This window comes from Scyliorhinus canicula, chromosome 5, assembly GCF_902713615.1.
Source record: "Scyliorhinus canicula chromosome 5, sScyCan1.1, whole genome shotgun sequence".
NCBI classification, from domain to species: domain Eukaryota; kingdom Metazoa; phylum Chordata; class Chondrichthyes; order Carcharhiniformes; family Scyliorhinidae; genus Scyliorhinus; species Scyliorhinus canicula.
Genome location: NC_052150.1, coordinates 45,483,822 through 45,505,490, shown reverse-complemented (window position 1 = coordinate 45,505,490; position 21,669 = coordinate 45,483,822). Strand labels below are relative to the sequence as shown.

The window sequence follows — 21,669 nt, the reverse complement described above, 5'->3', positions numbered from 1 at the left end:
GCAAGAATTGGACCGGGTCCAGCTGAGGCAGGGCTGTTGATTTTTGGAAATTCTATAACTTGAACTGAAAGCAGAGTTGGTTTTGGCACTTATTCCAATCCCTCTTCTTCCTACGTTGACCAAGCTTGGAAAGTAAAGCCGTCTCAACTAATGTTGCTGTCTCTGCGAGTCTTTGTGTTAGCTGAGCCGTAATTAAGAGGGGAGATCCCCCACGTAAAAGCCAGCTCAATACTCAAGTCTCTGAAAACGCTCCTACAATCGATAACAAACAAGTTGGATTTAAATTGTTTTGCCTCTATTTCACCAAAGATGATGACCTGAAATGGAGACAGTACTCTCGTGCTTTTGTGCTACCTCTTTTGTTGCTGCAGAGTGAGTTCAATCCATAAAGGAAGAAACTTGTTATACAAGGTAGACACGATAATAAAAGGTATAGATAAAGTAGACGTGGAGAGCATGCTTCCTCTTGTGGGGCATTCTGGAATGAGAGGTCATAGTCTTAGAATAAGGAGTAACAAATTTAAAACGGAGATGAGGAGAAACTACTTCTCCCAAAGGGTTGTGAATCTGTGGAATTCGCTATCCCAGAGTGCAATAATGCTGGGACAGTGACTAAATTTAAGGAGGGGTTAGACAGATTTTTTATTGGTAATTAGTTGAAGGGTTATAGGACAGTGGAGGGAAGGATAGGAGTTTAAAACAAAATAAATAAATAAAGTACCCAATTATTTCTTTTATCCATAAGGGACAAATTAGTGTGGCCAATCCACCTACCCTGCACATCTTTTTGTGTTGTGGGGGATGAGACCCATGTAGACACAGGGGAAAATGTGCAAGCTCCACATGGACAGTGACCGGGGGCCAGGATCGAACCCGGATCCTCGGCGCCGTGAGGCAGCAGTGCTAATCAGTGCACCCCGGTGCTGCCCAGTTAAAGCCAGGATGAGATCAGCCATGATTGAATGGCGGAGCAGACTCGATTGGCCAAATGGCCTGATTCTGCTCCTATATCTTCCATCTTATGAACTTATGTTAGCAATTATGAACTGAATCATTGATATAAAATCCCTACTGTGCCGAAGGAGACCATTCAGTCCATCGAGTCTGCACTGAATCTCTGAAAGAGAGCCCTAACCTCATAAACCCCCCCCCCCCCCCCCCAATCTTTGGACACTTGAGAAACAAATTTAGCATGACTAATCCACCTAACCTGCATATCTTTGGACTGTGGGAGGAAACCTATGTAGAAAGGGGGGAGAATGTGCAAACTCCACAAAGAGAAGTACAGCACAGGAACCGGCCCTTTGGCCCTCAAAGCCTGCGCCAACCATGCTGCACGTCGAAACTAAAATGTTCTACACTTCCGGGATCTGTATCCCTCTATTCTCATCCTATTCATGTATTTGTCAAGACGCCCCTTAAACGTCACTATCGGCCCTGTTTCAATCACCACCTCCGGCAGCGAGTTCCAGGCACCCACTACCCTCCGTGTATTTTTTAAAAAAAAACTTGCCTCGTACATCTCCTCTAAACCTTGCCCCTCGCACTGTAAACCTATGTCCCCTAGTAATTGACCCCTCTTCCCTGGGGAAAAGTTTTTGACTATCCACTCATAATTTTACAGACCTCCTATCAGGTCGTCCCTCAACCTCCATCGTTCCAGTGAAAACAAACCGAGTTTATTCAACCAACAAGTCACCCAAGGTTGGGATTGAACCTGGATCCCTGATGCTGTGAGGCAGCAGTTCTAACCACTAGGCCACCATATTGCCCGCCTGTGGAGAAAAGTTGTTCCAGAGTCGAGAGAGAGTTACAAAAAATAAAATCCTAAGTTAACTTGTGATTTTAAGGAGTGCCTATTTTGTATCTTTTTGAGTTGCCAAATAGATTGTCAATTAGCAACATGATGGCTGACTGGAAACCACACAATCGGGGAAATATAAGTGACTTGGTGTAAAGCCAAAAGGAACTGAAATGGGTGGATCACACACACGCAAACCTGAATGAATGCCCAACCTTTGGCGCTTTGCCGAAACAGGTGTTTGAGGTTCCAGTTTATAGCTCGTCTTTCTGAGAGCACGAGAGAAATAATAAAATTGTGATTGAAGGAATTGTCGTGCTATGGCAGCATCTTCATCAATGCTTGTGATCACTGACAGGTACAAGGGGGATCCCGTGGCTTAATTTGGTAGAAGAATGGAGTCTTCCAATAAATCCCACCGTCGCCCAACGATTGCAACAGGTTTGTCCGTGCATGGGGAGTTGGCTCTGGACCCACTGGTGATGTGCAAGCTTTGCCTCTGTGAATACTCTCTCGATGGAATGACCACTCTGGAGCAATGCGACTGCTTTTTCTGTACCGTGGTGAGTGTGCCCAGCGGTGCATAAGAACAGGAGAAATTACCGAGATTGAAGCTTATTGAATGGTGTTGATTAGTTCACTCTCATTTTGATTGGTTTGGAAAGATGGAACTTTCTTTCAGATTGTAACTCCTCCATAATATCACCTATCTACACCCCTACTGAAACCCTCACCAAGACCCTGCTCCCATGCCCACGTGTTTGTTCTTGGCCTGCTGCAATGTTCCAGTGAAGCGCAACGCAAACTGGAGGAACAACATCTCATCTTCCGGTTAGGCACGCTACAGCCTTCCGCCCTGAACATCGAATTCAACAACTTCAGATGATCAGCCCCACCTCGACCATTTGTTTTCATTTCATTTTAACTGTCTTTTACCATTTCTTTCTTTCTTAATATACATTTAATTTCCCCCCCCCCCCACCCCAATCGTATCCACCTTTCTTCTCTTTACTTCCCCCTTCCCCTCCCCACACACCTACAGTTCATTCTCTGATGTTAGTTTCCCTGCTGTTTGACCTTTCACATTTTTGTCCTCTCTGGGGACTGCCATTAACACTCTTTCCCCTTGGTATCTGTGGCCATTAGCACCCGGTTTCCCTGTGTTTCTGTGTCTATGACTCCTCTTTCATTCTCACTCCACGGTATAAATATTTCCCACTTTCTCTGTCTGTTATTTTTGACAAAGAGTCATCGGACTCGAAACGTTAGCTCTTTTCGCTCCCTACAGATGCTGCCAGATTTGCTGAGATTTTCCAGCAATTTCCCTTACCATGCTCGACTATTTCAGTGCTCTCCGCGCTGATCTCCCTCTTCCAAAGTCCCTTAAGCACACCTGAAACTCTGCTCCGATTCTAGCTCAAATCAAGACCTGTTCACCCATCATTTCTATGCTTGTTGACCTACTTTTGGCCCTTATCCACTGAAGCCACATTTTAAAAAGAGTAAAGAAATAAAAATAAATTCTCAGCTTAATTTTCCGTTCTGGAGCCTAAATGCTCCCGCCAGCGTAGAATGGGAAAGCGCTCCACTGGTGCCAGGAGCCATGCCCAGCGAATTGCTGTTTCTTTATATGCAAGGGGGGGAGCTCTGTATTGTGCTGTCGTTTTCAGTGGGCAGCCTGATCCCAGGTTCTGTCACCCCTGCCTGAAAGCTGAAGAGCAGTCCAGGCAGTATAGTGAATGATAGCTGCATTTTCATTTACACTTCCCTAACATTTGCTGATTCAGATAAAAGTGTTGAAAGCAGCAGCTGTTACAAGTGTGAGGCTTCCTCCAAAGCCCAGTACACTTGAATGGGCTTCAAATCCCCTGACCGCCTTTGAAATGCAAAACTCCCATTCACTTTCACACAGTAATACATTGCACTAGCCAATAATTGACTGTTTTATTAGTCCAGAGACGGTTGCTTGGTAGATTGTTTATTTATCTATCTTTCCCTTCATGCTTGAATGTATATTAATGCTTTAACGCTAACCACAATGTTTATAAACACTCTTGCTATGATTTACGGCTCCTCACCACATCAAAAGAAGCTAAATGGTTTCACTTCCTCTTGTTCACAGCAGAAAGCACTTGGCTGCTTTTGGTGTGGTGAATCTATTCACTGAGTCATGTGTACTATCGTGTGGCTGCATAGGTCACATGATAACATTCCTGGTAACAAACATTTTAATGTTGCAGTCAGTAAAGATACTGTAGAAACAGAGGAAATCATGTACAGTATTTTTGAAGTATTGCATTCAGCTAATTTTTATTCGCTTAGAATGCCATATCAAATGACGAGGAATGAAACACAGGATTCACTGATGAAATAAACATACTGATTATGTCACACTGAATAACTGATGTACTTTTTATTTTCTATTATGTTTTGACCGGTCAGTGCTTAACACGGTATGTAGAACTGATGGTCAGTGAAGGTTGTGGATCTCCTATCACGTGCCCTGAACTTGGATGTCCTAAAAATGGGGTCTTGCAGGATGCAGAGGTAAAAATATTTGGTGTGTTATAATGTTTTTATAGGCTCCACTCTTCTTAACAATTTGATGCTTGTGGTTTTGCTGATTATTTTTTAATGTTACAATATATATAGTTTTATGAACTTTCATGTTTGAAATCTACGACGTTAAATGTACATATAACACACACGATCCATGGTGTTCACCCAATCAATCTATTACAATTATTTTCTTTCAATTTTTCAATAATTCTCCCTCTCTCACCGCCTAACTGGGTCATTCACCACTCCCTAACTAGACGCTGCTGCACCCTTCCCATTTCTTAGCTTTCTTTTTAGCAATAGTGCCCCGTCACTGCCAGCAAGGAAAAAAACTTGCAGGAGTGATTCCAGAGGGAAAATAGAACCAGGCACCCGTTTGAAACCTTGCCTGCCTCTTCGAGATCTGGGGCCATTGGAGACAGGAATCAGGAGGCAGGTCACAAACCCGCCCCTGATGCCAGTGTGCTGTGAAACATAATTCGGACGGGGTTAGTATGTTATTGACCCTAGATATGAATCTGTCAATTAGTGGCTGTCTGGCAAGACTGGAGGCAGGACACCCAGGAAGTGAGCCATATTCTGGTGCAAATCAGCACTATTGCTGTGGCTGGCTATGTATGTGGTGGTTATCTTTTTTTAAATAGGAATGGATCTTCATGTTTAAACTGGCCGTGGCAAATGGAGAACTGGGACCTGGGATAGGATAGGGAAACGTTAGTAAAAGTTTCTTACCTCAGTCTTTTTCCTGACCTAACTTAGACACTTGTGGAACTGGTCCACTACCACTGTTCCTATTCCCACTTAGCTGCTTTTGGCCATCTTCAGAGACCTCTAATGACCGCCTGCCCTCCTGCATATGGTCAGAACGTGAGCTCTTAATAAGCTCCCTGATTACTTTGATGCCCAGTTAATTTTTGCAAGTGCAACCTACTCGTCATGCCACCCCAATTTTTAAGTTGGCAAACAGATTGCCGACTTCATTTTTTTTGTCACCCTGCCTCCCGTCCCGTCTTCGTTGTGCAACACAGAGCTATTCTTTATCAAAAAGGAATTGAATTCGAAAGATCAAGACCAAGATTGAAATGCTAAGTGATTTCCTTCGGAAGTGGATTTGACTGTTGAAAGACCCACGTACTGAGTAGTGTGTCGCCAGGTGGCAATGCTTCATCTATACCACAGTGTTGTCAGATGAATCCTTACCCACTATTGCCAACTTGTGTTTTCCAGTTGCCAACATGATATCAAAGTGAGTGGAGGCGAGTGATATTGTTTTCATACATGGGAATTTGGGGACCGAAGACTTTGGACCCAATCTTGTGCTTCCGACAGGCGTGCTATTGGCTGTATTTTGCAAGCTGTCAGGAATCTGGCTACTTTCCAGACAATAGGGTGATAAGAAATCAAAAAGAAAAGACTTGAAGGTTGACATGGGAGGAGGATGGGGGGGGGGGGGGGGGGGGAGGATTTTGCACGACCCACGTTTCATGACGGCGTAATGTGGCCCGCTGTTGGTCGGTGGTGGGATCTTCTGGTCACACTGTTGTCGGAGATTTCTTCTTGAATCCACTACCCACCACCAGGAGACTCATGTTTGCCGTCGGCAGGACCAGAAGATCCCACTGGCGGGAACGGACGGTGCCCCCCTCCCCTCCCAAAATCATAGGGTTGTTTTCAGTGCTCCATCGAACAGTGAAGCATTTGTTACTCGACCCTGAAAAGAAGTGCCTGTAAACTACATACTATTACACATGAACCTTTGTTCATGGATTGAGACAGGAGTCTTGAGACATAGAGTGGAATGTGTTCTATATTAGAAAGTGCCTGCAGGGTATTTGGTTATTGCCATATGACCTGCAAACCATTTCCTTTCTGCCTGCTGAAGTACCCAATTTAAATAATTTCAACCCAGGGCTGCTGCTGTGCTTTGTCAGTCTGGCTTTTAGGTAGCCACTGACACGGTTATTTTCATTTCTTTGGCTGTTTTGATGCCCGACCTTTTTGCTTTATGTCATATAAAGTAATGCCTGTATCAAAATCAAATTAAAATTGACTACTGGCAATCGGTCTTGTGCCTGCATATGAAGTGACACTGCAAATTTGCTTTGTATTGATGTGCCGAGGACCTATTTGCAATGCTAGGCTGGCCGGCGGCAATCTTGCAATGCTAGGCTGGCCATTTGGCAACTTCCGTTGGTTACCTCCTTGAATCTTCTTTTCCTGTCTAAAGAGAAAGATCTGTTTTGGTTTTTGTGTTTCGCAAAGTGAAGAATATCAATGTCCAATCAAAGCAATTGAACTGTTGATTGATGAGCATCTGAAAATTTGACCATTTGTCAGCCAATCCGAGCTTTGAGGCATAGTTATGCTGGATCATGAATTTTCCTACACTGTCGAGTATTAAGTATTCCCAGTGTCACGACACCTTAGGCGAGTGCGACACCCTGGGCGAGCGCAACCAGTTTTAGCCCCCCTCGACCCGGGGCTGCAACATAAGTGAATTGACAAATAATTCTTGTTAACTTGTCGAGTTTTTGGACTAGTCTGCTGCAATGAGATGCGGACACCAGGGGTGAAATTCTCCGACCCCCAGCAGGGTCAGAGAATCGCCTGGGGCCGCCGAAAATCCTGCCCCCGCCGTGGCAGAAATTCTCCGCCACCCGGGAAATGGCGGGGGCGGGAAATGCGCCGCACTGAGCGGCGAGCCCCCTGCGCCGATTCTCCGGCCCGCGATGGGCCAAAGTCCCGCCGCTGGGAGGCCTCTCCCGCCACCGAGGTTTGAACCACCTCTGGTGGCGGCAGGATCGGCGGCGCGAGCAGGCCCCCGGGGGGGGGGGGGGGGGGGGGGGGGGGGTGCCCCCACGGTGGCCAGGCCCGCGATCGGGGCCCACCGATCGGGGGGCGGGCCAGTGCCGTGGTGGAACTCTTTCATTTCTGCCACGGCCTCCACCATGGCGGACGTGGAAGAGAATCCCCCGGCGCATTCGCGAACCGGCGAAGGCCTTTCGGACAGGCCCGGTGCTGGGCGGCGGGTGTCAAAGGCCGCTGGTGCCGGTTTTGGCGCCAGTTGGCGTAGTGCCAACCGCTCCGGCGCAGGCCTAGCCCAACAATGTGAGGGCTTGGCCCCCAAAGGTGCGGAGAATTCCACACCTTTGGGGAGGCCCGACGCCTGAGTGGTTGGCGCTACGCCGGGACCCCCCCCCCCCCCCCCCCCCCCCCCCCCCCCCCCCCCCCCCCCGTCCCACCGGGTAGCGGAGAATCCCGCCCCATATTTTTTCAGAAAACATTTTATTGAAGCATTTGTAATTGTCACAGTTTAACAAATTAACATTCTAAACAGCCTAGCGGCCCGACACGTGCGACAATACTACAATAATTTAACCAACTAATCCCCCGCCCTAGCTCCTAACTACCCGTATATTAGATTCCTAGGGTGGGATTCTCCGACCCCCCACCGGGTCTGAGAATCGCGGGGGGCCGCATCAATCCCGCCCCCGCCATGTCCCGAATTCTCCGCACCGGAGATTCGGCGGGGGCAGGAATCGCTCCGCGCCGGTTGGCGTGCCCCCACTGGCGATTCTCCGGCCCACGATGGGCCAAAGTCCCGCCGCTGTCATGCTTCTCCTGCCGGCGTGGATCAAACCACCTACCTTACCGGTGGGAGCAGGTGGCGCGGGCAGGCTCCGGGGTCCTGGAGGGGGGCACGGGGTGATCTGGCCCCAGGGGGTGCCCCCACTGTGGCTTGGCCCGCGATCAGGGCTCACCAATCGGCGGGTGGGCCTGTGCCGTGGGGGCACTCTTTCCCTTCCGCCTTCGCCATAGTCTTAACCATGGCGGAGGTGGAAGTGACCCCCTCCCCTGCGCATGCGTGGGGATGACGTCAGCAGCCGCTGACGCTCTGGCGCATGCGCGGACTTCTGCCGGCCGGCGAAGTCCCTTCAGCCCCGGCTGGCGTGGCGCCAAAGGCCTTCCACGCCAGCTGGCGGAGTGCCAAACATTTCCGCGCGGGCCTAGCCCCTCAATGTTCAGGCTTGGCCCCTAAAGGTGCGGAATTCCGCACCTTTGCAACGGCCCGACGCCGGAGTGGTTCACGCCACTCCACCATGCTGGGACCCCCCCCTGCCCCGCCGGGTAGGGGAGAACCCCGACCCCTGTCTCTTATTTTACACTGCCATGCCTCTCATTTTTCTCCCCCCACTCTCTTTCTGCTGATGTTCAGTTTTCCTTAAAGTCGATGAAGGGCTGAAACACCAGATTTCTAAGTAAAAACGTTAATAAACTATTAATAACAAGAATATATGAAGTAATAACGGAACAATGGTCTAACAATCTACCTAATCCTAAAGTCCACCCTCCACCCGGACAGAGACAGAGACCCTGAAAAAGGGGTTAATAGATATGAGAATGTTCTTTGCATCCAAAATCGCTCTTTGTAGCCAACGATAGCCCAATCATGTATCCAATCACAAACTGTAGGTTGTAGAAAGCTCTCTAAATCAACAGGTAGAGCAAAGATTTTAAAGCTGCCTCGTGCCTGGAACTCTTCACAGCACATAAACAAAATGGCACTCTTCATAAGATCTGCCTTCCTTCTGGAACTTTCTGTCTGGCCCCACCAACCACAGGAAATTGTACATTTCCGATTCTGCTTGCCAAAATCTTCATTTGACAGTTCCAATGCGCCACAGCAAAAAAACGCACCAACCTCCTCGGAAGACAAACACCGGACGCAACCGACAGAGTATCCTTCGTCGTCCAGTACTTCCTTGGAGCGGAAAAACTACATCTTCTTTGCAGCCTTCAACACATTGTTGATGAAGAGGAACATCTTGTCAAGGCCATCCACACATCCCACTACTTGCCTTCAAACAACCCAATCTTCAAGGGAACAGTGACCACGGCACCACAGAACCCTGCCATGGCAACCTCTGCAAGGCGTTCCAGATCATTGATTATGGGTACCACCATTACACGGGAGAACACCACCCACCAGATACATGATACATACTCGTGCGACTCGGCCAACGTTGTCTACCTCATAACGTTGCAGGAAAGGATGTCCCGAGGCGTGGTACATTGGCGAGAACATGCAGATGCTGCGACAACGGATGAGTGGACATTATGCGACAATCGGCAGGCAGGAATATTCCCTTCCAGTTGGGAAACACTTCAGCAGTCAAGGACATTCAGACTCTGATCTTTGGGTAAGCGTTCTCCAAGGCGGCCTTCAGGACGTGCGACAATGCTGAATCGCCGAGCAGAAACTGACAGCCAAGTTCCGCACGTATGGCCTCAGCTGGGACCTTGGATTAATTTCTCATTACATTCACCCCCCCCCCCCCCCCCCCCCCCCCCACCCCACCCGGGGTGGGCTTGCAAAATCCTACCAACTGTCCTGGCTTGAGACAATTCACACCTCGTTAATCTGTGATTTTTTCCCCCTCTCCCGTCGCTCTGTCTGGACCTGTAAAGACTTGATTACCTGCAAAAACTCTCATTCAAAAGCATCGTCTTGCATCATTGATAAAAAAGAAAACACAGGACAGACATAAAGGGTTTAACAACAGTATCTTGACACTAGTTTAGGCATAACAGATTTGTAGTGTAAAGTTTCCTCCTACCTTGCCGCAACAGTATGATGTAATCCGAAACTATGATCAGCATCTCATCCTGAACCAGTGTAATACTGTATTGTTCATTGTTACAAAGGTGGCCCACTGTGGACTGGATTCTCCGATTTCTGAGACTGAACTGCTGACACTGGTATGGGACAGTGGCATTTTATGACTGAAGAAACGGCGCAAAACAGCCACCGATCCTCTATCTGGTAGGGGGCTAGCAGGCCCCTGGCTCTAGCTGCGGATAGGGCCAGAGAATTGCTGGGTCCGTGGCCTCTCATGTGCACGGCGGGGGCCTGAAGCGGCCGCGCCGTGGAACATGGCGCTGGCTGCTTGCAGACCCGGCGTGCCAAATAGTGCCCCTTCATTGGCCAGGCACGCCACCCCCGGACCACCCCCCCGCCTGTGGATTGGCTCCTCCTCATCCTCATCCCTCCCACCACTATGGCGGCGCTGGACTCAGTCTGCAGCCGCCACGGCGAGTTCCCAAAAAATATATAGCATTAGTGACCCACTCCGTCGGGAACTAGGCCCATCGGGGGTAGGGCCTCGGGTAACGCCTTGAGGCCGTCCCAATGGCACACGGCATACTCTGCGAGTAAGCTGTGTTGGAGGGGCCGGAGCATCGCAAAAACGATGATTTTGCCTGATTTCAGCGCCAATGTGGATTTTCTGGCCGAACGCGATTTCGGCATTGGAGACCGGAGAATCCCACCCTGTGTCTCTGGAGGAGCAAGTTACCTCGTCCCACTCCCTGCCTTTTCCTCAGAACCTGCAAATTCTTACTTTTCAGATAGCAATCCACTTCTCAAGCAGGGAACCAGGAGGGCTAAAAGGGGTCATGAAAAGACATTGGCAAATAGGGTTCAGGAAAATCCCAAAGCTTTTTATACGTACATAAAAAGCAAGAGGGTAGCCAGGGAAAGGGTTGGCCCACTGAAGGACAGGCGAGGGAATCTATGTGTGGAGCCCGAGGAAATGGGTGAGTTACTAAATGAATACTATGCATCAGTATTCACCAAAGGGAAGGAATTGGTGGATGTTGAGTCTGGAGAAGGGTGTGTAGATAGCCTGGGTCACATTGAGATCCAAAAAGACGAGGTGTTGGGTGTCTTGAGAAATATTAAGGCAGATAAGTCCCCAGGGCTTGATGGGATCTACCCCAGAATACTGAAGGAGGCAAGAGAGGAAATTGCTGAGGTCTTGACAGAAATCTCTGGATCCTCACTGTCTTCAGGTGATGTCCCATAGGACTGGAGAATAGCCAATATTGTTCTTTTGTTTGAGAAGGGTAGCAAGGATAATCCAGGGAACTATAGGCCGGTGAGCCTTGCGTCAGTGGTAGGAAAATTACTGGAGAGAATTCTTCGAGACAGGATCTACTCCCATTTGGAAGCAAGTGGACATATTAGCGAGAGGCAGCATGGTTTTGTGAAGGGGAAGTCATGTCTCACTAATTTGATAGAGTTTTTCGAGGAGGTCTCAAAGATGATGGATGCAGGTAGGGCAGTGGATGTTGTCTAAATGGACTTCAGTAAGGCCTTTGACAAAGTCGCTCATGGCAGACTGGTACAAAAGGTGAAGTCTCTCAGGATCCGAGGTGAGCTGGCAAGATGGATACAGAACTGGCTAGGTCATAGAAGGCAGAGAGTAGCAATGGAAGGGAGCTTTTCTGATTGGAGGGCTGTGATTAGTGGTGTTCCGCAGGGATCAGTGCTGGGATCTTTGCTGCTCATAGAATATATAAATGATTTGGAGGAAAATGTAACTTGTCTGATTAGTAAGTTTGCGGACGACACAAAGGTTGGTGGAATTGCGGATAGCGATGAGGACTGTCAGAGGATACAGCAGGATTTAAATCGTTTGGGGACCTGGGGCGGAGAGATGGCAGATGGAGTGTAATCCGGACAAATGTGAGGTAATGCATTTTGGAAGGTCCAATACAGGTAGGGAATACACAGTGATTGGTAGAACCCTCAAGAGTATTGACAGTTAGAGAGATCTAGGTGTACAGGCCACTGAAAGGGGCAACAGGGTGAAGAAGGTAGCCAAGAAGGCATGGAGCATGCTTGCCTTCATTGGCCGGGGCATTGAGTATAAAAATTGGCAAGTCATGTTGCAGCTGTATTGAACCTTAGTTAGGCCACACTTGGAGTATAGTGTTCAATTCTGGTCTCCACACTACCAGAAGGATGTGGAGGTTTTAGAGAGGGCGAGAAGAGATTTACCAGGATGTTGCCTGGTATGGAGGGCATTAGCTATGCGGAGAGGTTGAATAAACTTGGTTTGTTCTCACTGGAATGAGGGAGGTTGAGGGGTGACTTGATAGAGGTCTACAAAATTATGAGGGGCATAGACTGGATGGATAGAGACTTTTCCCCAGGGTAGAGGGGTCAATTACTAGGGGACATAGGTTTAAGATGTGAGGGGCAATGTTTAGAGGAGATGTACAAGGCAAGTTTGTTTTACACAGAGGGTAGTGGGTGCCTGGAACTTGCTGCCGGATGAGGTGGTGGAAGCAGGGACGATAGTGACATTCAAGGGCATCTTGACAAATACATGAATAGGATGGGAATAGAGGGATACGGACCCTGGAAGTGTAGAAGATTTTAGTTTAGACGGGCAGCATGGTCGGCACAAGCTTGGAGGGCCGAAGGGCCTGTTCCTGTGCTGTACTGTTTGTTCTCTCTTGAATAACTCCAATGAACCTGCCTGCACCAAATACACTCGGGCAGTGGATTCCAGATCCTAACCACTCGCTGTTCCTCCTTTCTCAATTGCTTTTACTGTCAACTGCTTTAAATCTGTGCCCTCTTCTTGATCCTTTCAGCAATGGGGATAGTTTTCCCCCATCTTCTCTGTCCAGACCCCTCATGGATTTGAACACCTCGATCAAATCGCCTCTCAATCTTCTCCTCATGGACTTCTTGAGTGAGAGTGACGGTTTAGCATTATCGGTGCAGGGGTGTAAACTGAATTGCTGCATCTGGGTTGGCTAAACCCATTTTGATGAGCATGGAGTAGCCTGACCTAGATACCAGAAGCCAAGGAGCAATATCCTCCTCTTATACATTGGATCACTTAGAGAATGTAATTTATCTTTGCTAAAATAGTTGTTGAGCTTTTGCTCCTTTGGAAGAGTTGTGGTGGGTGGGTTGGTTGAGAGCTTTTAATCATAATTAGGTCAGCTTTAAGTGGTGTTGGTATACCTAATTGATAGAAAACCCTCTGGCCAGAATTTCCACACTGGGATCATCCTGTATTGCCGATGGCGTATCCCCACCCTGGGTTTCCCGGCGGCAAGGGGTGCATTCAGTGGGAAACCCTTGGTGGGCTGCTGAAGCGGCAGGTTTTGTGGAAAATCCCACCCTCTGTGTATCCAAACAATTTGGTTTAATTATACATCTCTCCTGGAATTAACCCTGACCCAGTTGGTAGCACATGCCTTTGAGTCAGATGTTGGAGGCTGATGTCCCATGTCAGAGAACTGAGCACAAGGCCGACGCTGCTGTGCAATACTGAGGGAATGTAGCACTGTCTGAGGTGAATCTTTCAAATGAGATGTTACGGTGGACAGGGCCTAAGTTTATCAGGTGGATGTGAAAGACTCCAGATCATTGGTGAAGAAGAACAGAGGCGTTCTCCCCACCAAAACTTATCCCCCAACCAACATGACTTTGATATAACAGATTGTCTGGTTATCAAGGGATCTTGCTGTGTACAAATGGATATTAGCTGTGTACAAATTGACCGTAGCATTTCCCATGTTACAACAGTGACTACATTTCATCGGCTGGAATTTGCTACTGTGCACCCACGTGTTGCGTGAGGTGCTATTTAAATGCAAGCCTTTTTGATTATTGATTTTTCTGGAGTAAACCACCAGACTTTCTTGTATCTGAGCAGTATTGGCTTTCTACACTGTACTGCACTCTCTGTCCTTTTTGGGTTCCATGTCCAACTCTCCCAGCTTTTCTTCAATGTTGGGAACCGATTTCCTGCTCTCCCAAGCTTCTGTCTTGCTGTTTCCAGGGTTCATGTTCAACTTCTCTAGTCTTTCCCACATCTTCTCAAACCCCACCCTGTTTATCTCGACAACTTTGGGCTCGTTGTCTTGCTTGCTCTCTGGATTCTGATCACCCAAGCAAGAGTTCACAAACTGGTGTTACATACTAGAAGAAGCACTGGTCAAAAGATTGCTGGCCCAAAGCATCTGATATTGAATTGGTTTGAAGGGTGATGGTCGAGGGGTGGTTTCCTGGAAGCCTCTGCCCAGTGGGGTCCCTCGGGGATCAGTGTTGGGGCCCTGTCTGTTTGTGGCTTACATGAATGAATGTAGGAGGGTTGATCAGTAAGTTTGCGGATTATACGAAAATTGATGGGATGATAAATAATGAGCAGGATAGATTACGGGAGGATATTGAGGGGTCGGCCAGATATCTGTCAGGATATGCCTGAGATGAAGCACTGGGGCAGGACAAACTAGGCAAGGGAATACATGATAAATGGCAGGACCCTGGGAAGCACCGAGGATGAGACGAACCTTGGTGTTCATGTACACCGGTCCCTTAAGGTAACAGGGTAGGTATATACAGTGGTTAAGAAAGCATTTGGTATACTTGCCTTTATTAGCCGAGGCATAGAGTTAAAGAACAGGGAGGAACTGTATAAAACATTGGTTAGGCCTCAGCTAGAGTATTGTGTGCAGATCTGGAATCCCTATTAATGGAGTGATGTGTTGGCACTGGAAAGGGTGCAGAGGAGATTTACCAGGATGTTGCTGGAGAGGTTTAGCTATGAAGAAAGATTGGATAGAATGGGGTTGATGTCCTTGGAGCAGAGGAGACGGAGGGGGGACATGATTGGGGAAAATTTGAGGGGCATAGATTGAGCAGACAGGAAGAAACTGTCTTTGGTGGATGGATCAATGGCCAGGGGGCATAGATTTAAGGTGAATGGGGGCAGGAGGTTTAGAGCGAAAATGAGGAAAAACCTTTTACCAGAGGGTGGTAAGAGTCTGGAACCCGCTGCCTAAAAGTGTGTTGGAGGCAGAGACCCACATAACATTTACAAAGAATTTAGATGTGCACTTGCAATCCCAGGACTATGGGCCAAGTGCTGGAAATAGGGTCAGATTAGTTGGGAGGTTGTTTCTGACTGGCACAGGCACGATGGGACTCTAACGTGTGGGCGCTGCTCATTGGCAACTGTTTGGAGTACTAGCCCCATATATCCTCTCTCCTTTTCCCATCTGGAGCCTAAACTCCGATCAGAACCAATTTCACTTCTCATCATTTTAGCGCCTCACTTAGTATTTTTAGGCCCACAAAATGAAAGTAAATGGTGGAAATTTGAAAGTACTGGCACCAGCACAATCTGAGTGATGTTTAGCCTCAAAGCTTAACTTACTGTGTTGAGAACTAACTTTTTCATTTTTGTACGTCTACCGTAAATTCCACTGCAGCCAGGTAACTTCTGTTTCTTATATTCAAATAAATCAATACCTGAAGTTTTGTTCATCACAAAACAGCTTCATTAATTCAGGAAGTGCAGTTTTATTATTGTGAATATTGGATTTTTTTTTAAAGAATGAAAAGCCCCTACACATTAGGACAATTGACCAGGTCTCTCCTTTTAACATTAACTTTGTCTTTAAAATTCCCCTTGATGTCCCTTGACAAGCGAGTGTCAAGCTGGAAATCCCCTCCTGCTGCCTGTACTGCGACAACGTGAAGAATGTGACCTGGTAACTTACCCTGATGTAACTCTTCTCAGCCCGTATTAATGCCAGAGGCTGGTTACATTGGGTTTAATGTATTCGTGAAGATATTCTTTTAAAAAAGGTTATGTGGTCATTGTGTTGAAAAAGAGCCTCATACCCACGCAGGTCAGTACGATGAAAGATAAGCAGCGGAGGGACTAGCAAAGCTGCAATCATTTCTGAGCAATAGGTACAAACATTAACAAATTGATAAAGTATTTTCTATTTCTTATTTGTATGTGTTTATTATATATCAAAGTTTAACAATGTACATTTATCAACTTTAATGAGAGATAACTAACTTTGTTCACATTTGTTGAATATTAGGAGAGTTGTTGGAGAGCTGTATTCTCATCTCGCTTTTGCGCTCTCTCTCTCTCTCTCTCCTTCCTCTCTCTCTCTCTCTCTCTCCTTTCTCTCTCTATCTCTCTCTCTCTCATCTCTCTCTCTCTCATATCTCTCTCTCTCTCATCTCTCTCTCTCTCATCTCTCTCTCTCTCTCTCTCTCTCTCCTCTCTCATCTCTCTCTCTCATCTCTCTCTCTCATCTCTCTCTCTCATCTCTCTCTCTCATCTCTCTCTCTCATCTCTCTCTCATCTCTCTCTCATCTCTCTCTCATCTCTCTCTCATCTCTCTCTCATCTCTCTCTCATCTCTCTCTCATCTCTCTCTCTCCTTTCTCTCTCTCCCCGTCTGATTGGAAAAGTTGGAAGGGTGTTATTCAAATTTATAAAAGCCAGACCTACCGTTGAACCCCTGGTTGTGTCCTATGGTGCCCCACAGTTCTGCAGAACCCAGTTTGGGAAACACTGTTATAGACCACCCCATGGTTGGAATGATGGTTGAACGTGACTTGGTGAGGGTTAGGATATGGGCAGCAGAGATTACAGTTTATGAGCAATGGGAGAGCATTGGAGTAGTTAAGTCTCAAGATAACATAAGCTTCCTACAGCAGAGAAGGTTAAAGGGAATCTGAGTTACTCAAAATTAGGGGGGTTTTGGGTTAGTGTATATAGAACATGACAACGCAGTACAGGCCCTTCAGCCCTCGATGTTGCACCATCCTGTGAAACCACTCTAAAGCCCATCTACACTATTTCCTTATCATCCATATATTTATCCAATGACCATTTAAATGCCCTTAGTGTTGGTGAGTCCACTACTGTTGCAGGCAGGGCATTCCACGCCCTTACTACTCTCGGAGTAAAGAACCTACCTCTGACATCTGTCCTATATCTATCTCCCCTCAATTTAAAGCTGTGTCCCCTCGTGCTAGCCATCACCATCCGAGGAAAAAGGCTCTCAATGTCCACCCTATCTAATCCTCTGATCATCTTGTATGCCTCAATTAAGTCACCTCTTAACCTTCTCTCTAACGAAAACAGCCTGAAGTCCCTCAGCCTTTCGTCATAAGATCTTCCCTCCATACCAGGCAACATCCTGGTAAATCTCCTCTGCACCCTTTCCAATGCTTCAACATCCTTCCTATAATGCGGTGACCAGAACTGTACGCAATACTCCAAATGCGGCCGCACCAGAGTTTTGTACAGCTGCAACATGGCCTCATGGCTCCGAAACTCAATCCCTCTACCAATAAAAGCTAACACACCGTACACCTTCTTAACAACCCTATCAACCTGGGTGGCAACTTTCAGGGATCTATGTACATGGACACCGAGATCTCCACACTACCAAGAATCTTACCATTAGCCCAGCACTCTGTCTTCCTGTTATTCCTTCCAAAATGAATCACCTCTCACTTTTCTGCATTAAACTCAATTTGCCACCTCTCAGCCCAGCTCTGCAACTTATCTATGTCCCTCTGTAACTTGCAACATCCTTCTGCACTGTCCACAACTCTACCGACTTTAGTGTCATCTGCAAATTTACTCACCCATCCTTCTATGCCCTCCTCCAGGTCATTTATAAAAATGACAAACAGCAGTGGCCCCAAAACAGATCCTTGTGGTATACCACTAGTAACTGAACTCCAGGCTGAACATTTCCCATTAACCACCACCCTTTGTCTTCTTCCAGCTAGCCAATTTCTGATCCAAACTGCTAAATCACCCTGAATCCCATGCCTCTGTATTTTCTGCAGTAGCCTACCATGGGGAACCTTATCAAACGCTTTACTGAAATCCATATACATCGCATCAACTGCATCAATATAAGTAGAAACAATATCCATTGGTGGGTCTTTAAGCAGAGGTCACAGGTTTAAATAGTTGTTGAAGGAATCAGAAGAGGTATGACGGGTGTTACAGAACAAATTGAGGATTGGTTAATGGACAGTAGGTAGAGAATTGGGAATAAATGGGGCATTTTCTTGTTTGCTAGTGGAACATCGCCAAGACTGGTGCCTGTGCATCGGCTATTACAGTCTGACTCCGATGACGGGACTGAATGCAAAATATCCAACTTTGCTGACCATAGAAAACTAGGTGGTGGGAAAGTAGGTAAGAGGAGGATTCGGACTATAAAAAGATATAAATGAGTGGACCAGAGTGTGGCAGATGGACTATAATGTGGGGAGGTGTGAGGTTTGGTAGGAAAATAGGAAAGCAGAATAACGTTAAGTGGCTGGGCAGTGTTGGTATTCAGAGGGATTAGGGGACCCTTGTACAAGAATCGCAGGAAGTTGACGTGCAGGTACAGGAAGCAATTGGGAAAGCAACCTGTATGTTAGCCTTTATTGCAAAGGGAAGTGTAAAAACAAAAAGAGTCTTGCTGCAATTGTGTAGGGCCTTGGTAAAATCGCACCTGTGGCAGAATTTAATGGGTGGCAAGTTTTGCCGCTCCAGCACCAGGAATGGCATTGCTGCTAATATTGGCTGTCTTGCGGCTGGGAACAAGCCAATTTCCAATTTGATTTACTGAGAGCTCTGTAGTCCCAGTCAGAATGTACGTTCTGGAACTAGGATAGAGATCAATGTGGGACTGTCATGACGGGGACAGGAAAGCGAAGTCAGTGATGGAGGATGGGAGGTTTTGATGGACAGGGAGTGAGGGACAGCTCTCTGGGTGGGACAGATCTTGGGTGGATGCTCAAATATGGAAATGGGGACCATGAGGGAGGTGGCCCCTCCGCCACCCCAACCCCTTTCCCAACCAAAGACAAAGCAGGATGACCTGCAGACTTCTACCCTCGCATAATTAACACTGCCTCAAAATTAGACTGGGTAGGAGACGGCTGTTCCTGCCACCCGAATAATTTCGGGCAAGTCAGGGTGGACGGTAGGCTGATGGCATAGCCACCCAGGATGCTCCTGTTTCCTCCAACAGTCCAAAGATGAGCAAGTTAGGTGGATTTGGCCATGATCAAAGCGTGGGGTTACGGGGATAGTGCAGGGGAATGGACACGGGTAGGGTGCTCTTTCAGAGGGTTGGTGCAACTCTGGGCGTGAATCTCCAGCCGCGTTGGGCTCTTGCTTGAGCGCAACGTGGCCGGGGAATGCCAGGAAAGACTCCAGCGAGCATCCCGACAGGGTCTGTGCTTCTTGGGGAAATCCGAAGTCTCGCAAGACGTTAAGAGTCGGGACCCTGCACCAAATGGGCGGGGCCGAATGATGCTGGCTGAAGTAGGTCGTAAACCTAATTACAACCCACCTGCATGGGATCCAGCAGCCTCCCTCGATTCTTCGGCCTCCTCGGGGAGGCTGCAGACGGGCGCCAATCAGTGCTCGTTCACACAAACGTGGACCAGGTGAAACGGCACCCGGGGGGTGTGTGTGTGGGGGGGGGGGGGGGGAATGGCACCCGGGGGTGGGGGGGGGGGGGGAGAAAGAGGGAAACGGCTCCTGGGGGGGCGGGGGGGGGGGGGTCTCCTGGGCTACCGGAGATCCCAGGGTGGTCAGGGTAAATATGGGGTGGTTCCGTGGCCCTCCCCCTGGAATGTAGCCACCATGGCACTGCCAAGCCAGCACGAACACTGCAAAGGTGGCCAAGTGCAAGGGTAGCACTGCCATGGGCCAGGGGACAATGGAGGGGTCATGCCCATAAAATGAGGGTGGAGGGAGGGTTTGAAGGGTGGGGGAGTGCAGGGCAAGAAATAGGGGCCTTTGGGAGGTTGGGTGGATGATGGGTGGGAGTCCTAGAAGGAAAGGGGTGCTGTAAAGGGGCTTTTTGGTGGGGGGGGGGGGGTGTCTTAGAAGGAAGGGGGTGCTGTAAGGTCCTTGGCGGGGGGGGGGGGGGGGGGGGGGTGCTGGATAGGGGGAATCCCAGGGACCCCATTACGGGGTGTCCTCACCTGGGGGGGTGTGGGGTAGTGTCCATGTGTATGGGGGGTGACGTTACCCATGGTTGGGGGGTGTGGGGGACCGATAAGCTCAGTTAGACATTGGGGCACCCTTCCAAAATGGCAGCCCAATCTGAGTGCAGCTCCCCAGTGCTAACCAAAATGTGGGCTAAACCGGTGAGAAACTCCACAGAGCCCAAAAAAGTGACTTGAGTGTTCCCATACCGGCCTTCCCGAACAGGCGCCGGAATGTGGCGACTAGGGACTTTTCACAGTAACTTCATTGAAGCCTACTTGTGACAATAAGGTATTATTATTATTATTATTATTATTATTATTATTATTATTATTATTATTATTGAATAGCGGTGGGGAACTCGCCGATAGTGCCGGCGGGAAACCGCCTGAAAAACCCGCCACAAATTAACTTTGAAACTTTTTGGGAGAATCGGACTCACTTAAGTGCTGAATGGCCTGCTTCTGCACTGTAAGGATTCTATGGAAAGATGGAGTAAACTGGGCCTATGCACCCTGGGGCACATAAGATTTTATAGGGGCCTGAGAGAGTAGACGTGGGAAGAAGTTTCCCCTGGCTGAAGAATCTAGAACTAGGGTGTCACAGTGTCCGAATAAGAGCTTGACTTTTGAGGCTGAGATGAGGAGAAAATTCTTCACTCAAAGGATTGTGAGCCTTTGGAATTTTGTTCTGTTTTTGGGTATGCGATTGATAGATTTTTAGATACTTAGAGAATCAAGGGTTATGGGAATAGTGAAGGAAGGTGTGGCTGAGGTAGGACATCAGCCATTATCTTATTTAAAGGTGAAACAAGCTCAAGGGGGTAAATGACTTTCTTCTGCTCCAATTTCTTTGGCAACACACAGGAATGGCTAATACATAGCGGGCTTCAGTCAGGGCCAATGTTGGAAATTGGCTGCTGGGAAATGAACCAGAGTGACTTAACTCCCTCTAATTTGCAACTTAAAAGCTCTTTGTAGGCCAGCAAAGAGAGGGAATTCAACAGATAAGTAAGTTAAGTGTGTGATCCACTGGCCTGAAAGGCAGCACGGCCAGTAGATGCCGGGAGATCCCTCTTCTGGGATCTAGCCAGCTTGCCACGCCTCTCGAGATATCGCGATCTGAATCACTATCTGGTAAATCTGCATATTAGAGTGAGACAACTAGTCTCCTAATATGCACTTGCCTGATCTACTGAGGCCCTGGGATCTAACCCCTTCGCCTCGGAGACCTCCAGACGAGCGACGTTCAATGCTGGTCGCCACAAATGGGGACCTGATGGAACAGCACTTTGCGAGGGTTTCCCAGGGGATTGGAGGCCCCCAGGTGGTTGCCCCTTGGGCAGGGTGGTGCCCAGGCACTGCCAAGGTGCCCAAGTGGACAGTGCCAGTGTGCCAGGCTGGCATTTGTCCTACACTGGGAATCGGGCCTGGGGGTGCCTTGCGCATAATGAGGTGCCGGGGGGGGGGGGTTTGCTCCCGAGGTGAGTTGCATATTTTGGGGGGTTCAGCGGTTGAGATCAGGTCGCCATTTAAAAATGGCATCCCGATCTTTTCCTGCAGTGAGGAGTTCCGGAGAGTTCCCTGCTGAGACCCCGAATTGCAACAGCACCCCGATAGACAGCACGGTCAGCGCTGCGAGCATCAAGAAACACCTGGCTAAACACGCTCATCATGTGGGT

The 21,669-nt window shown here is 48.1% G+C and overlaps 1 protein-coding gene across 2 annotated transcripts in view; it reads left to right on the top strand.

The window, feature by feature from the left end:
- Positions 1–21,669, top strand: part of LOC119965943 (E3 ubiquitin-protein ligase RNF144B-like) — an 81,369-nt gene that overhangs the window by 31,883 nt on the left and 27,817 nt on the right. For both annotated transcript variants that reach the window (XM_038796973.1, XM_038796975.1), the window contains 2 exons: positions 2,160–2,364; positions 4,244–4,348. In XM_038796973.1, the coding sequence (XP_038652901.1) occupies positions 2,197–2,364; positions 4,244–4,348 (273 nt within the window). In that variant the 5' untranslated portion in view covers positions 2,160–2,196. The remainder of the gene's footprint in view (positions 1–2,159; positions 2,365–4,243; positions 4,349–21,669) is intronic.